Consider the following 17049-nt stretch of genomic DNA (forward strand, 5'->3'; position numbering starts at 1 on the left):
GCTAAAACCCTAGACCAACAAGTTGTTCTCCACCTTTTTTTTTAACCCGCCGCCAGTCCAAAAAAAAAAGAAAAAAGGTGGAGAACAACTTGTTGGTCTAGCTAAAACCCACGAGACTAAACGTTTCTAAGGGTGTGTGTGTCTGTAATGTATTTTCATCATTGACGCTAAGGAATCCCACTATACTATTCATAATGTTAAAAATTTCTATAGACCACGTGTCTCTAATTAAAAATATGGCCCCAGGTAACCGAACCCTCAAAACTGCCGGCCCTGGTCCAAAACACTTTGCTATACGAATATTAAAATTTCATTAAAATCAAATCCAAATTATTATATATAAAAAAACAAAAACAAAACACTAGGGGAAAACATTCCATCCTATACATCTACTTATGGTATTAGAAAAAACAGAGAAGAAAACAATAATGACAAAAAACTGCATTCATCTCTGAAGATTTTGTTCCTTGGTGTGCGACCTATGGGTTTATTATCCAGTGGACAGAACATGCCATGCAATTTTAAGATTAATGCTGCTGTGTACCATTCCGGTCTGAAGTAAAATGAGAATATGATATAATAGTCTCTAAACCAGAGGTTTCATTTGTTTAGTTGTCAGATTTGCACATTAATTCTTTTTAATATTCTTTTCACCTTTTTAATTTTTTCTTTACTTTTATTTTGTCAATAATACAGTTGTTATTTGTTTTGTTAATGAAACCAGTGGAATCTTAAACTCGGGAAAATGAGATTATAAAACTATTTCCGGAAAGTTCGCTATGTTACAAAACTTGTATCAGTCACAGTGATGCTTTATAGGGATAATCGTCCGACATAGAGGGATTTATTTTCTTTGAAACATCAACGTTTAAGGTTGAGTATTTACATATTTCAGTAGTGCCTCAAGTTTGATTTTAATTACAGAAAGTTGGTACCTTCCCAGTCAAGGGTGCTGGGGTGGGTGGGTGTTGTAAATTGCAATGTAATCAGTGATATAGTTTACACGAAGACGTATTTGTTCAGGGTTAATAGTGGGTTGGTTAAATTCACTGTAAAATCACCACGAATCTTAACAGACCCGAATATATGAATGCACAATACAATTAAACAAAAAAATTGTAACCACATAATTTGGTTGTAACTAGTCATACAATATTATAAGACAGCACATGTTTTTGTTTTAGTGCTATGTTTTACTACCCAGATAACGTCGTGTTCTGATGTCGGTTGACATTGGAATGAGTAGTCAAAGTTTCAGGAATATCTTGCACACATGGCAGCTTATATCGACACTTTTCCACTAATTTATGTGTAATTAATATACTTACTGTGCTGTCTTTATCCTGGTGGGATCAGAATTTGACACTAGCAGATGGATGCATTTTCATGTTCTGTTGACATACATTTGAATTTGTTGCAATGTGACTGTGGTCGAGGTACACCGAAGCATGTTTAAGTAGGTTCATGTGGGGGATAAGTTCTTGAATGAAACGAAATATTGCTTGCAATTCCAATAGGAATAATATATTTTTATTTAGGTGCATAGAAACACTGATATGCTGGAATGCACTAAATGCCAGAACGCAATAAAAACATCAAAATGCAGTTCAGTTATATCATATAGAGTATACCATAGTGTGTATTGGTTGTGTATGTATAATTCATATCTGTAACATTTAATGTTACTTTTATAATAAATTAATATGTACTTTCGTTTCTGGAAGTGATGGAACATCAAACTGAAAAGAAGCTGGAAACTGCACATTTTGGTGACAGTTTGGAAAGTAAAAAAAATAATAATATTAACAGCGTGTGTTTCAGTTTATACATTAATAATAAACACACATTAGTATTGATTTATTAAGTTGATTATTATATTGTGGTTATTAATAATAACATTTTTCTTGTTATCTTGAGTTTGGGATGTGTGAGATTTGTGCAAACCAGGTGAAACAGCTGTATAGTTTAAGTGTAAATGTCATGAATTATGCGCGATAATGTTCTAAATGCAAAGAAACGTGCAAGATTGGCATGTCAAATCAGTTGTTTTTCATAGACCGTATTTTTAAGCCTATTCTGCTAATGGAAGAAGAGTATGGTATATAGGATAGTGACAGAAAAATGGGTTTAATACACAAAGACAATTTTGGGAACATATTTAAGAATGTATTTGTTTCATTTAACACATTAACCCTGGAGGTTTTTGTTGTTTTCATCTGAAATTTGAGTAGGAATCACATTTTGAAAGCTATTTCTGAAATTATCCTAATAAAGCAACTTCTGGATGATTTTCCAATAACATAATGCTTAGTTGTATTAAAAACATCATTTTTCATTGGCTATTTAGCTTGCACGTGAGCAGAAGGGTAAAAGTTGGAGTTCTTTTCATTTGCTTAACGGACTCATTATTTTCATATCGAGACCACTCTTTATTCCAAATGCCCATCTTATCCTACTTTTTGTAAAGGTTCATCTGTCTGTTTGCAGTTCATACCGGTTTGCCTTAGATCTGAGACCAAAAAGTCTAAAATTCCGGACACAAAATCGGGCTAATTTTGGGTGGGAAAAAAATCAGTCCAAAAAATGAAGTTTCCCCTCTGTATTTTGTAGTGCAACTAGAACTTCCAGATTATTTGGTATCATTGTAGAGCTACATCTGTCTACCTTTCTATAATACCACCCACTTTAGTGTATCATACATGACCTTGATGCTACAGAGCTTGGCATTAGGCTACTACCTTCTACCACGTAAACTCGTCACCAGGGGTTAATGTGTTAAGGGGGACTTCACCCTTTGTCTCCAAAAGAAGGGAAGAGGAGAAAAGAAGGAGGGACCAGTCATAGTTCAATATTTACCTAACACTTCAGTACTCAACTGTTTTAGAGCTCTAAAGAAATCAAAATCAGTATTTTACTGATTACTATGCCATATCTCTTATCTGTTCCCTAATGCTGTATTAGGATTTTTAGTTAATCAATGCCATGGTGTGCTTGTGCAGACATAGGTATTCATAGTAAATATCTTCACTTCTTAATTTCATTTCTTTTATCCTTATTTATTCAGTTTATCTTAACCCTGATTTGGCTATATGGCTTTGTAGCTATTGATTCACAGGGCTAAATTTATTGATAAAAAAATGAAAATTGCATTCTGCTTTTAAATTGTCTATATTTTAATTCAGCTCAGTATTCTACCTTTGTACATTTAATTTCAGTATACAGCTGTACCTCTGAAAGGGAGATTGGCCGTCATGCCCTCTATTTTTTGTCCATCCAACATGTACAACTGACTTGTAGAACTTTAGCACCATTTTCATGCTCAAAATCACTCACTGGTATCGCCATGAATGATTTCCCAGCCCCACTGATCTGCTAAACTTCATGAATTATTTTTATCATCACTATCACCAGCCAATATTTGGAGAACGAAAACGTAATGAACCACACCGGGAATCAGACATTTTGGGTTTACTGGGTTGCCCATATTTATACACATAATATTAAAACTTCCTTCATGTAGGGTTCAAACTACGCCATAACTCTTATTCCAGGGCACAGTGTGCCAATAAAATTTAGTTTACCAACCATTTGTGTGTAAACAGTTGCCTACCTGCAAAACAGATGTCATGACAAAAACAGTTAAATAAAAATGGTATCTTATCATTGAGCACATTTTTATATGCGTGACTTTCATCTTTTTGCAATAGTTCTTGCACATCACCATTGTCCAAGTATGCAAATTCATACATATTTTGCATGATTCATGCAACTGCACACCCTGGCTTCATTTCTGTTTAAGTACTTTATATATCAATGACTTTAGAGCAAAGTTTCTCTTTTGCTTTGTTAGTAATTCCTGTCTGTCATGCAGGGAATAAGCTACACTGATGCTGATTGGTAGTTATTATTTAACCTCATTGGAAAGAAGCCACCAATAAGATTTGAATGTAACATATTTCACTGTTTGACACACCAGTATTGTAGCTTTAAAATTGACCAGAGTAGATCAAATTCATTGTAGAAACTTTGCATAAAATTGGTTATTAATTGATGAATAAAGTACTTCATTAAGCACGTGGAACACATTTGGAATGTATCCTTTATGCTAAACATGCGGCTGGGTTAATATAATTAGCATGGAATTGTGTGGAATTTGGGTGGGGACAGATTACGAACCATAGCACTTTGTTTGAATCTGCAGACAGCCAGCGAGTATTCTCAGGTCTTTTTCATTTTTACTAATAAAAAATGAGTGCCTATGACTGCAAATTATGTTTCAGATAAATTCAGTCTCCATCTCTTGTATTGATATGTGTATCATTTCAGCAAAAGTATTGATACATTGATGAATCATTTCACCCCTAGTTGTATCTATGTTGACTGCTATAGACTTGTGTGTGCTGCATCAAAAGATGAATGGGAAAATGTAAATTTGATATGGCTTGCTTTATATTCCACGGGAGTCCAATTTACATGAAACTTTCTCAGCTTTACTGCATTTGGTATATCATTCCACATTATTGTACAAGTAGAAAGTTTAATTTTTGCAAACTGGTACATGTATCTTATTAGTTTTGTAGTGTTTAGTTTTGTGAGAAACATTTTTATTTATAAGTAATGCTTATTTTGAAACATCATTGGTCAAATTTATTTATATTGAGGCTTGCATATTTAAATGGCTGTTATTAACTGGTACATAATGTACTTTCTGACTGACCATTGTTGACTACAAAGGTAGAAGTTAACACTTTTAGTGGCCAGTGTCAAATGAGGATGTCACTTCTTGGCAGGTGCTTGTTTGATCGATTAATGAAAAAAAGTGACTCATAAAATCAATTTTCATGAAAGTCTCTTCATTGATGTTAGAGCACAGTGTTAAATACAATGTAGACAAGGTCTTTGCATTTAGAAGCTGCTGTACTTCCTAATAATCATTTTCCAAGACATTGGATAAAGCTCTAGAAGAACATTTTATATCATACTTCACATACCTTTTTTTATATAATTTTAACATTCAGTGCTACATTATTATTGAATAAGCTTTAGAAAGAAAAAGCCCCCAAAGATATACTTGTCTTTAAGTGTATTCTCAAGAATTATTATTGGTACAGGTGTCTTTGAATGGGATGACATATAATCAGGTTGGTAAATTGTTTACTTGATTACAGTCTTATCTAAAGGACAAATGCAATAAATGAGATCTTGCATGACTGCCATATGTATTTGTGAGAAGGTTTTTAACAGTGCTTCATTTTATGCAAGAAATACATGTTATTAAGTGTGGTTTAGTGAAGGGCGAGTCAGTTCAAACTTTGCAAAAGTTTCATTGCTATGATCTTTGTTTGAATGTTGACTGTAGGTATAGAGCTTATTTAATTTGACAGATTATTTATGCATTTCAATAATTGGACTAAGAAAGAATGATGGCAATGGTCAATAAATTATTTTTTCATACATAACAATTATATTTACACAACACTACTTTGCAATAATGGCCCTCATTAATGAATGGTTCCCATCAGATCTACTGCCATTAACTCACACATACAGACACTAAAAAAGGAATCAATTTTTTTTCTCTGCATATATAAATTATATACTAATGAAAAGTATAAAGTTTCCCAAATATTTTCAGGAAACTTTTCTTGTAACAATTGTGTATTCTTGAGCCAAACAAGTACAATATCCAGATAGGTAAAATGGCTTGTATTATATCCTTGCTTGTCAAGAAAGAACAATGTGAGTCGTTTAATGTTCTTTTTTAATAAAAGCTTCTGTGGTTACAGCATCCACCTCATATGTGGGAGGTCGTGTATTCGATCCCTGGCTGAGTCATACCAAAGACTTATAAAAATGGTACTAACAGGTACCTAGCTTTTCACTCAGCATTAAGAGGTTAGTGTTAGGACTGGTCGGCCTGGTGTCAGGATAATGTGACTGGGTGGGACATCATGCTACATGTCTGAGGCATGATGCCCCAGTGCTAGAATTGTTAAAGCTACATTAAAAATCCAAATCACTCAGACACACACACATTTAAACTCGTTATATTATGTAAGTTAATCCACATGATAATAGAAAAGTGTACATTACTGTTTTATCTCCCTTTGTACAGTAGATACATCAGAAACAGCAATCACACACAATTTGTAACACTGATGACCATTTATTATATGTATGATCTAAGTGATTCGTTATTTAACAGTTTTAACATAAGTTTTTTTTTCCTTTATCATTACCGTAACAACCTTGCAGCTCGCTTTCTGGTCATGATTTGCAGAATTTCACAGCTGTTTTATAACTGCCTGTAGACAAACATTCAGTTAATCCACATCATAATGAGGGTATTCATTTTTGACTTTGTTTTCTTCACTAATTTTGTTTTCTTTGATTTTTCATTCAGCCAGCTTTATAGTAGAGCAAAATGACTACAGCAGCCCGTCCGACATATGATCCTGCAAGAGGTGGGCAAGGAAAGGGTGAGAGTGATCTAAGTGCTCTCTCCAAGCAGTATTCCAGTCGAGATTTACCAGCTCATACAAGACTCAAATACAGGTAAGAGACCAATTATTTAATTTTTGAGGGGAGGAAAGAAAAATTATAACCCACAGTTTGAAAAACCTCATATTGATTGGTTAAAATGTGTTTTTGTATTTGTTGTTGTTGTAGGGTTTGAAGCCATTTTTCAGCACACAGTAGGCTTTACACGGTGGCCAGTATTTATGGTGGAGGAAGAAACCGGGAAAACCCCAGAAAGAACCACCGACCCACGAGAAGCTACTGGCAAGCTTTCTCACATACCCACATTGGCCAAATCCGAGACTTGAACCCACGCATACATAGGTGAGATGGCAGTGATCAGTAACGGAAAGCGCTTTAGAAAACTCGTACACTTGGGGCCCCGTTCTTGTATTTAGTTACAATGATGGTCTTAAAGAAATTAGGGGACTGGAGCCAATAAAACGGAAAGGGAAGAACTTTGTAAGAATGGCAATTGCCCTTTCTTTTAGAATTTGGGAAAAAATTTCTGAGGCAAATAATAAATTTTTTTAGATTCATTGAACCAGTAATAAATACTACACAGACTAATAAAAACTCACTTCAGATCTGGTGGCACATTATGCAATAGCAGATCAGGTCTGTGTTGTTTGCAGTTGAACGCAACTTGTAAGTGAGTCTATGCTGTATGTAAGCACTCGTTATCATTTAAAATAGTTAATTTATGTCCATCAGAAAATGCATCTTGTAGATTTTGTTTCTTCAGCCAGTAAGTTCAATATCATATTTTGAACGTAACATAGGATTCTTATTTTATGCTGTGCATGCAATTGCCTAATGGGGTTAGCTGTTTTAGAATGATTTATTTCAGTTCCAGCAATAAATTTTGCATTAGTAAAGTTCAGGGTTGCTTTTGCTGTCAGCTGAAATATACTGGAAAGCCACATCGAGTGCAAATATAATACATTTTCAAGCATGGATTAATGACATGATGGACTCTAGTTTTGAAGGAAGAAACTTGCAAAAGTAATTTGGAGAAAAATTAAAATATTAATTAAAACACTGATAAATGAGATATGTGAAGACTAATAAAGACTAAAGTAAAATGAGTGCAAGAAACAGAAAATTGCAGTGCCAAAATGGTCAAATATATCATTAATTTTCTTGGAAACAAATTTGATGAGCATTTGGACAATATTAGTGCAGACCCTCCACTGAGAAAGGAGTAAAACTGAGACATGGAAGAAAAATAGTTGAAACCTTGATTGTTCACATTATAATTTGAATGTGAAATATATAATAATAATGCAACTAAGAAGGTATTTATTAAAGTTAAGTATTTATTGGCAGATTTAATTAAACACTTTCAGGCTTATTCTGGTTCTTAAAATTGATAATGTGGTTAAGTTATTGTTCATAGTATCCTTTAAGTGATGAGAATAAAAGAAGCAAAAATTTAAAGTGCACTTCAAGCACATGCTATATAAAGAGAAATGCACTTAGCATCACCATTTTTGTTTTAAATACAGGATGGATAATTCAAAACTCTAAAGACCTTTTAAATATAGTAGAGACCCTCAATGGAGATTTGTTGTACTCAACTAATCAAGTTACTCTCATTAAATGAAGACATTATTATAATTATTATTATTATTATTATTATTACATGTATTTGATCTTTCCATGTCACATTATCCAGTACAAAGGGGGGGGAGGCAGAATGGTCTAAAGTGCTCACCATTTCAGATCACTGCCATGTCACCTCTGTCTGTGTGGGTTCAAGTCTGGGTCTCTGCCAATGTCGGTATTGGAGAAAGCATGTCAGTAGCTTCTCGTGGGTCTGTGGTTCTTTCCGTGGATTTCCCATGTTCTTCCTCCACCAATTATACTGGCAGCCATGTATAGCCTATCCTGTGCAAAAAAATGGTGCTAAAGCCTATAACAACAACAACCAATACAAAGGATGAAACATTGACAACTTTTATCGATATGTAGTTGACCTCACTCTTTAAAGGGGACACTATTATGTCTTTTCAAACAGACCTTAAGGGCAAAGGTAAAAAACTAATTATAAGTTTAAACTTGATCTCTGTTGTTAAAGTAGGAACCATTGATGATGGCAACCCATGCCCTGGTGGTAGTGGTAGGAGGGCTTCTGTTGGAGCAAAAGTACAACACTTCAGATGGAGCAAGACAAGAACCCATCCAGTGGAGTTTTATGCCGATCTTGTTTGTGTTTAGAAGTTGGCAGGGATATATCCATTAAAACCCAAGTTTGTAAAACCAGTTTAAGACAAGCCTCACTCACAGTTATATTTTCAAGATTTTTAGTTGCCCTTTTTGTGGCAAATGCACAACATTTAAGAAAATCTTCAGAGATAGGTTTTAACAGACAAAAACATTTGGTATTCACAGACATGAAAGCCTTTAGTATTCACAGACATGAAAGCCTTTGGCATTCAGAATACATGTATGAAGGGGTGCATCTCTGAATCTTAACCAGTCCTGTGTGCCGGGATGGTGCTGTGAGGTGCATACTAATAACTAAACACTATACTTTTGATCATCGTTACTAATAATATTTAATGTTACGCTTCAGATGTACATTATATGTGATTTTGGAGAAGGGCATCTAACTTAGATACCAAATTTTTCACTGCTAGATCTTTGTTTGAAAGGTGACTTTTTTTGAAACTTTGGGTCTCATTTAATTTGAGCCCCGTTTATGAATTTCAATTTATTTAGTTAATTGGACTGGATAAGAATGCTGACAACAGGCCATTACATTGTTTACTTTTGTGCAGTATAATTTATAATTAAATACTACAGCATTTCGTAGGTAAATAATGATTCGTGATGATCCTGATTTTAGAATGGGATTCCAGTTTTGACCTCTACTCGTCATAGACCAGAAGAGATTATGGATGGTCTTTTGTCCATTTCTCTCATTCATCATCTATCTTTCAATTAGCACAAGTTTGTTATCACTACTTCTCCTAAAATATTTGTAGGCTTGCCATGAAAATGTACAATCATCCCATGGTCTAGTTGGTCCTAAATGAAAATAGTGCCAATCTGTTATCCAGTATGATTCTCATGATGGCTATCTTGAAAATCTTTCTATTGCTACACTTCCAGAACAGAAAGCAATATTGAAACAGGATTTTCTCTTGAAGTCTTATTATGATGTCTAGTTGGTCCTGATTGATAGTGGTGCTAATCTGATTTCCATTATGGTCATCACGGCAGTCAGCTTGAAAATCATGTTATCTCTACTCCCGGAATGGAAGGTCTTATTAACATGGAGTTTTCACAACAGATGTCTTATATTGTTATGTTGGTCCTAAATGAAAATGGGGCTGATCTGATGTCCAGTATGGTGTCCAGCTTGACCAGCTTGTTATTACTGAATGAAATATAATATTGCCATGTGGTTTGCTTCAGTTGATTCTAAATGAAAATGGTGCCAATCTGATGTTTGATATGGTTGTCACACTGGTCATCTTGAAAATTTTGTTATTGTGATTGAAAAAAGTAGTATTATCATGTGACTTTCACCACTAGATTTCTTATGATGTATATTGTAGGTCCATAATGAAAATTGTGCCGATCTGATGTCCAATATGGCCACAAAGGTGGCCATGTTGAAAATATTATTATCGTTAATCCTCCTGAATGCATAGTTGTGTCAAAATTGGGGTTTTACTAAACAGCTTCAAATGATGTCAGGGCCCTGAGTGGCCGAGTGGTCTAAAGCACTCTCTGTTATGAATCACTGCCATCTCACCTCTGTCTACGTGAGTTCGAGTCTCGGATTTGGCTAATGTGGATATGTGAGAAAGCTTGCTGGTAGCTTCACGTGGGTCAGTGGTTTTTTCCGGGTTCTTCTCCACCATTAATACTGGCCGCCATGAATAGCCTATCGTGTGCTGAAAAATGGCGTTAAACCCTACAACAACAAGAATCATATATGATGTCAAGTTGATCAAAATGGTACACCTGAGAAATTCAGAATGCCTACCACAGTGTCCATCTTGTTTTCCAGGGCTCTGGGTTAAATTTTCCAAGCACTCATCCTGGGACAAGTGACTTTAAAGAGTTTCTTGTCCCTGTCCACGTTCCACTTAGCACAGTACAGTTTTCCACTACACTGCTTGCACTTTTGCGAAAGAACCACATGCAAGCATAACACAAGAATGGGTCCAAATCATGAAAATATGTACTAACACACAGCCCCTTAGATAATAAGAGACAGAGTTTGTAACTTGAGAAATTGCAGTTGCACAAATAGCTCCTGATTTCTGAATGGTTTTCACATGTGCAGTGGCACCTTTCAGTAATCTAGGTCTCATAATTTTTTTTGTCAGTGCTTTATCACATGTTATTATTTGAGAATAGACATATTTACAAATGTACTACCTTGAACGTACATCGTGGTTAACATGTATTTCTAGTCAAGTCCAATGGTAAATTTATTTTTTCAAGTTCTCAGTATTGGAAGATGAAAATTAAAGCTAATTGTTATTGCTAGTATCTTTTTTTTATTAGGGTCTTGGCTGCACATATTTTGTTTTTAGGCTGACAGAGTGCAGACATGCCACTTCACAAAATAGTTATAAAGCATATAGTATGCGGGTCTAATATAAAGTCTGTAATACAGATCTGCGTACTGTAACTATCATTCATTTATGTGGCTTTGATGAGTCCAGGAGATACGCTTTCACATCTGATTTGTCTTGTCGTTTGAGGCTGTATAATGTTCAAACAATTTGGAAAACATAATGATGATAAAATTGCATGATGGTTAAATAAAGGCATGCTGTATTGCATTACTGACATCGTCTCATTAGCAGACGGTCAGTTTAGGTCATTGGCCAGTCATATCCTGCAGATACAGTCTTTCTGTGATCTTGTATATACGTCTTTAACATCTTTTGCTTGAATTTGTTAGCATGCTTATAAATGTACTTCTGTTTGTGTTTATTTACAAAGGTTTATCTTGAGTTTGCAGTAGGGCAGGTTATAATTTCACCTGTTGCTGTAAATAGAATTTCATGTAATTTACTTGTAAGATATGGAGTGTACCAATATATTGCTTTTGGACAGACAACAGAATTGGATTTTACACAATGTGATGCTTACCCTGAACCATGTCTTGTACTCTGTGAACTTTGTTGCTCTTATTATAGTTAGATGTTCGGACATGGGCTTACTATTGAGTCAGGTGTGTTAGAGGTTTTTGTAATTTCAGTTCCAGAAATAATTTACTATTAGTTGACGACAAACATGATACATTTGTGCAAAAATTAATTTACCAAGATATATTAGGGGAAAAAATATTAAGATAAACGTTGGTGTGCCTGTCCATCTTAAACAATTCCATGCCCATAGTTTATATTGAAGTTTATTAGCTTGACAAGAACCTGTTCTTAATGGTTGTACTGTAACAAATACATTTGAATGCTCTAAAATTAAAATGTCAGTTATTGATATACAATCAAAAGTATACCTCAGAGAAACTCCAGAAATGTCCTCAACTCAGCTTATTGAGATTTTACCGTATCTGGGAACACCTATGTATTTGGAAGAAAAACTTGGGTTGGCTTGGTCATCCAGCATCAAATGTCATGTTGAGTCAACTTTATAAGAAAATTTTCCTTGGGGTTTAAAATGATGGGTTCAGCAGGTTTGTGCATATTCATTAGAAACCAAATAAAATTCTTATCGCATGCAGCCCTGTGTGGAAAATAGGCACAGCAGTTTTCACCCAAGGCTTGTGATGATGAACAGAATTGTAGTTTATGTAAATCTGTTTGTGAGTCAGGAAAGCAATTGCTTGGGAACTTAGTGTAGTAATTTAGCTTGCCTTGTATTTATATGATAGTATAGTAATTTAGCTTGCCATGTAATTATATGATAGTATAGTAATTTAGCTTGCCTTGTATTTATATGATAGTATAGTAAATTAGCTTGCCATATATTTATATGATTAGCATAGTAATTGAGCTTTACCTGTATTTATATAAGTATAGTAATTTAGCTTGCCATGTGTTATGTATATTTGATTAATTATATCTGATCTATTATATATTTATATCAGTTTAATTGTTTGTTTTTCACTTTTACATTTTTTTCTTTTTTTTCATTACATGGTATTGTAATGTAAATTTATTCGCAAGAAATGATACTTTTTCCAGAAAATAGTTTGACCTTGACTGTTCATTTTAGTAAACACCAAGTGTTGACTTTGATCCTGACCTTGATTCAAAATTGGTAGCAACCACATGAATAAGTTCTATTTTTATTTTAAAATGATTGGTTGTTGTGTAGGTCATGATGGGACTACTGTTTTAACCCTTTACTTCATGCAGGTGTCTTTGGATGCCTCTACTCCATTTGCATGGAAGCTCCTTTTGACACCTCTACTCCATTCGCATTGAAGCGCCTTTTGACGCCTTCTGTAAACATCAGCCATTTTAAGCCGGTTTCATAGTGCCACCTTCGGGGGGAAAACCCTATTAGATACTACATTCTGCGAATGACAGTTACGTAAGATCACATGGTCACTGTTTATGCACTAGTCGATATCTGCTATTTAAAGTAACAGGGTCGTAATCTCCACTCTCCAAAATGGTGGTCGCGGATTTCATTCAGTACTTACAAAGTTTTCACGATTAGAATCACAACTATGAAAGATTCAATAACTTAGGTAAAGGCTCTGATATTGATGCAGGCAGCAATTAGTTTTTATAACTTATCAAATTCAGATGACTTAATGATGTAGACGCAGACGAAAAACTTGTAAATTTCGAGTATGAGAAATGGCAGCTACGGTTGGTCACGCGGCCTCACTGACATGACAGAGAACGTGTTCTCTCAAGATTTTTAAGAACATAAAAAATTCTTCAGTGAAAAATAATTACACAGCTATAACAATTGGACTTTACTCTTAAATTTTTCCACACATAATAGATTTGTACCAAAAATGTGAAATGGTTAAAATTGCTGTTAAACGGTCATACACTAGATTGCTAACAGTTAAATCTATGTCTCTTTTTTACTTGTTTAAATTGCATTTCATATTCCTTTGTAGTACATGTAGTTCTAAGACTCATTTGGACATACTAGAAATTTGTTATTGTTGTTGTGGGGTTTAACGCCTTTTTTCAGCACATGATAGGCTATGTATGGCGGCCAGTATTAATGGTGGAGGAAGAACCCACATTGGCTGAATCCTAGACTCGAACCCACACAGACAGAGGTGAGATGGCAGTGATCCGTAATAGAGAACGCTTTAGACCACTTGGCCACTCTTGGCCCCCATTCTAGAAAGAAATAGTGTTCAGATTTATCATAACCAAAATTTGAGAAGGTACTTTCATCTGAAAGAACTGGACCAGAATAAGAACAGATGTAAATTCCTTAAATGTATTCATTACAGAACACTAATTATATATATTTTTGTGAAGGAATCTGTGAATGAAGTTTCAGCATTATGTAGAAATGGGTTAGGGTTTGAGGGATATTTCATTGAAAATAGTCAAAAGTACTGAAATAGCTAAACATTTCAGCTATACGTTTCATTTAAAGATGAAAAGTACTTGTGAGCTTTTAAGTGGTAGAATTCTAATTATTGTCCAAGAAAGTTGGGAATATTTAGAAACTACATGTAAACCTCTATGGGCCTAATATTGATCCTCTAGGTTGTATTGGCATGGTGGAAAAATATATAAATGATAATAATGTGGAAGATTTAGAAACTACACATAAACCTATATGGGCCTAATATTGATGCTCTAGGTTGTATTGGCTTGGTGGAAAAATATATAAATGATAATAATGTGGAAGATTTAGAAACTACACATAAACCTATATGGGCCTAATATTGATGCTCTAGGTTGTATTGGCTTGGTGGAAAAATATATAAATGATAATAATGTGGAAGATTTAGAAACTACACATAAACCTATATGGGCCTAATATTGATGCTCTAGGTTGTATTGGCATGGTGGAAAAATATATAAATGATAATAATGTGGAAGATTTAGAAACTACACATAAACCTATATGGGCCTAATATTGATGCTCTAGGTTGTATTGGCTTGGTGGAAAAATATATAAATGATAATAATGTGGAAGATTTAGAAACTACACATAAACCTATATGGGCCTAATATTGATGCTCTAGGTTGTATTGGCTTGGTGGAAAAATATATAAATGATAATAATGTGGTAGATTTAGAAACTACATGTAAACCTCTATGGGCCTAATATTGATGCTCTAGGTTGTATTGGCATGGTGGAAAAATATATAAATGATAATAATGTGGAAGATTTAGAAACTACACATAAACCTATATGGGCCTAATATTGATGCTCTAGGTTGTATTGGCATGGTGGAAAAATATATAAATGATAATAATGTGGAAGATTTAGAAACTACACATAAACCTATATGGGCCTAATATTGATGCTCTAGGTTGTATTGGCATGGTGGAAAAATATATAAATGATAATAATGTAGTAGATTTAGAAACTACATGTAAACCTCTATGGGCCTAATATTGATGCTCTAGGTTGTATTGGCATGGTGGAAAAATATATAAATGATAATAATGTGGAAGATTTAGAAACTACACATAAACCTATATGGGCCTAATATTGATGCTCTAGGTTGTATTGGCTTGGTGGAAAAATATATAAATGATAATAATGTGGAAGATTTAGAAACTACACATAAACCTATATGGGCCTAATATTGATGCTCTAGGTTGTATTGGCTTGGTGGAAAAATATATAAATGATAATAATGTGGAAGATTTAGAAACTACACATAAACCTATATGGGCCTAATATTGATGCTCTAGGTTGTATTGGCATGGTGGAAAAATATATAAATGATAATAATGTGGAAGATTTAGAAACTACACATAAACCTATATGGGCCTAATATTGATGCTCTAGGTTGTATTGGCATGGTGGAAAAATATATAAATGATAATAATGTGGAAGATTTAGAGACTACATGTAAACCTCTATGGGCCTAATATTGATGCTCTAGGTTGTATTGGCATGGTGGAAAAATATATAAATGATAATAATGTGGAAGATTTAGAAACTACACATAAACCTATATGGGCCTAATATTGATGCTCTAGGTTGTATTGGCATGGTGGAAAAATATATAAATGATAATAATGTGGAAGATTTAGAAACTACACATAAACCTATATGGGCCTAATATTGATGCTCTAGGTTGTATTGGCTTGGTGGAAAAATATATAAATGATAATAATGTGGAAGATTTAGAAACTACACATAAACCTATATGGGCCTAATATTGATGCTCTAGGTTGTATTGGCATGGTGGAAAAATATATAAATGATAATAATGTGGAAGATTTAGAAACTACATGTAAACCTCTATGGGCCTAATATTGATCCTCTAGGTTGTATTGGCATGGTGGAAAAATATATAAATGATAATAATGTGGAAGATTTAGAAACTACACATAAACCTATATGGGCCTAATATTGATGCTCTAGGTTGTATTGGCTTGGTGGAAAAATATATAAATGATAATAATGTGGAAGATTTAGAAACTACACATAAACCTATATGGGCCTAATATTGATGCTCTAGGTTGTATTGGCTTGGTGGAAAAATATATAAATGATAATAATATGGAAGATTTAGAAACTACACATAAACCTATATGGGCCTAATATTGATGCTCTAGGTTGTATTGGCTTGGTGGAAAAATATATAAATGATAATAATGTGGAAGATTTAGAAACTACACATAAACCTATATGGGCCTAATATTGATGCTCTAGGTTGTATTGGCTTGGTGGAAAAATATATAAATGATAATAATGTGGAAGATTTAGAAACTACACATAAACCTATATGGGCCTAATATTGATGCTCTAGGTTGTATTGGCTTGGTGGAAAAATATATAAATGATAATAATGTGGTAGATTTAGAAACTACATGTAAACCTCTATGGGCCTAATATTGATGCTCTAGGTTGTATTGGCATGGTGGAAAAATATATAAATGATAATAATGTGGAAGATTTAGAAACTACACATAAACCTATATGGGCCTAATATTGATGCTCTAGGTTGTATTGGCATGGTGGAAAAATATATAAATGATAATAATGTGGAAGATTTAGAAACTACACATAAACCTATATGGGCCTAATATTGATGCTCTAGGTTGTATTGGCATGGTGGAAAAATATATAAATGATAATAATGTAGTAGATTTAGAAACTGCATGTAAACCTCTATGGGCCTAATATTGATGCTCTAGGTTGTATTGGCATGGTGGAAAAATATATAAATGATAATAATGTGGAAGATTTAGAAACTACACATAAACCTATATGGGCCTAATATTGATGCTCTAGGTTGTATTGGCATGGTGGAAAAATATATAAATGATAATAATGTGGAAGATTTAGAAACTACACATAAACCTATATGGGCCTAATATTGATGCTCTAGGTTGTATTGGCATGGTGGAAAAATATATAAATGAT

The 17049-nt window shown here is 34.0% G+C and overlaps 1 protein-coding gene across 1 annotated transcript in view; it reads left to right on the forward strand.

Moving 5' to 3' along the window:
* Positions 1–724: 724 nt before the first annotated feature.
* The window catches only part of LOC149800116 (protein CWC15 homolog), a 53527-nt gene continuing 37202 nt past the window's right edge, over positions 725–17049 (forward strand). Inside the window, exons 1-2 of the mRNA XM_089959711.1 lie at positions 725–873; positions 6404–6555. Of these exons, the coding sequence (XP_089815837.1) occupies positions 6425–6555 (131 nt within the window). The 5' untranslated portion in view covers positions 725–873; positions 6404–6424. The remainder of the gene's footprint in view (positions 874–6403; positions 6556–17049) is intronic.

Source organism: Sinohyriopsis cumingii, chromosome 5 (assembly GCF_028554795.1).
Source record: "Sinohyriopsis cumingii isolate HCF-2022 chromosome 5, ASM2855479v2, whole genome shotgun sequence".
Lineage (NCBI taxonomy): Eukaryota > Metazoa > Mollusca > Bivalvia > Unionida > Unionidae > Sinohyriopsis > Sinohyriopsis cumingii.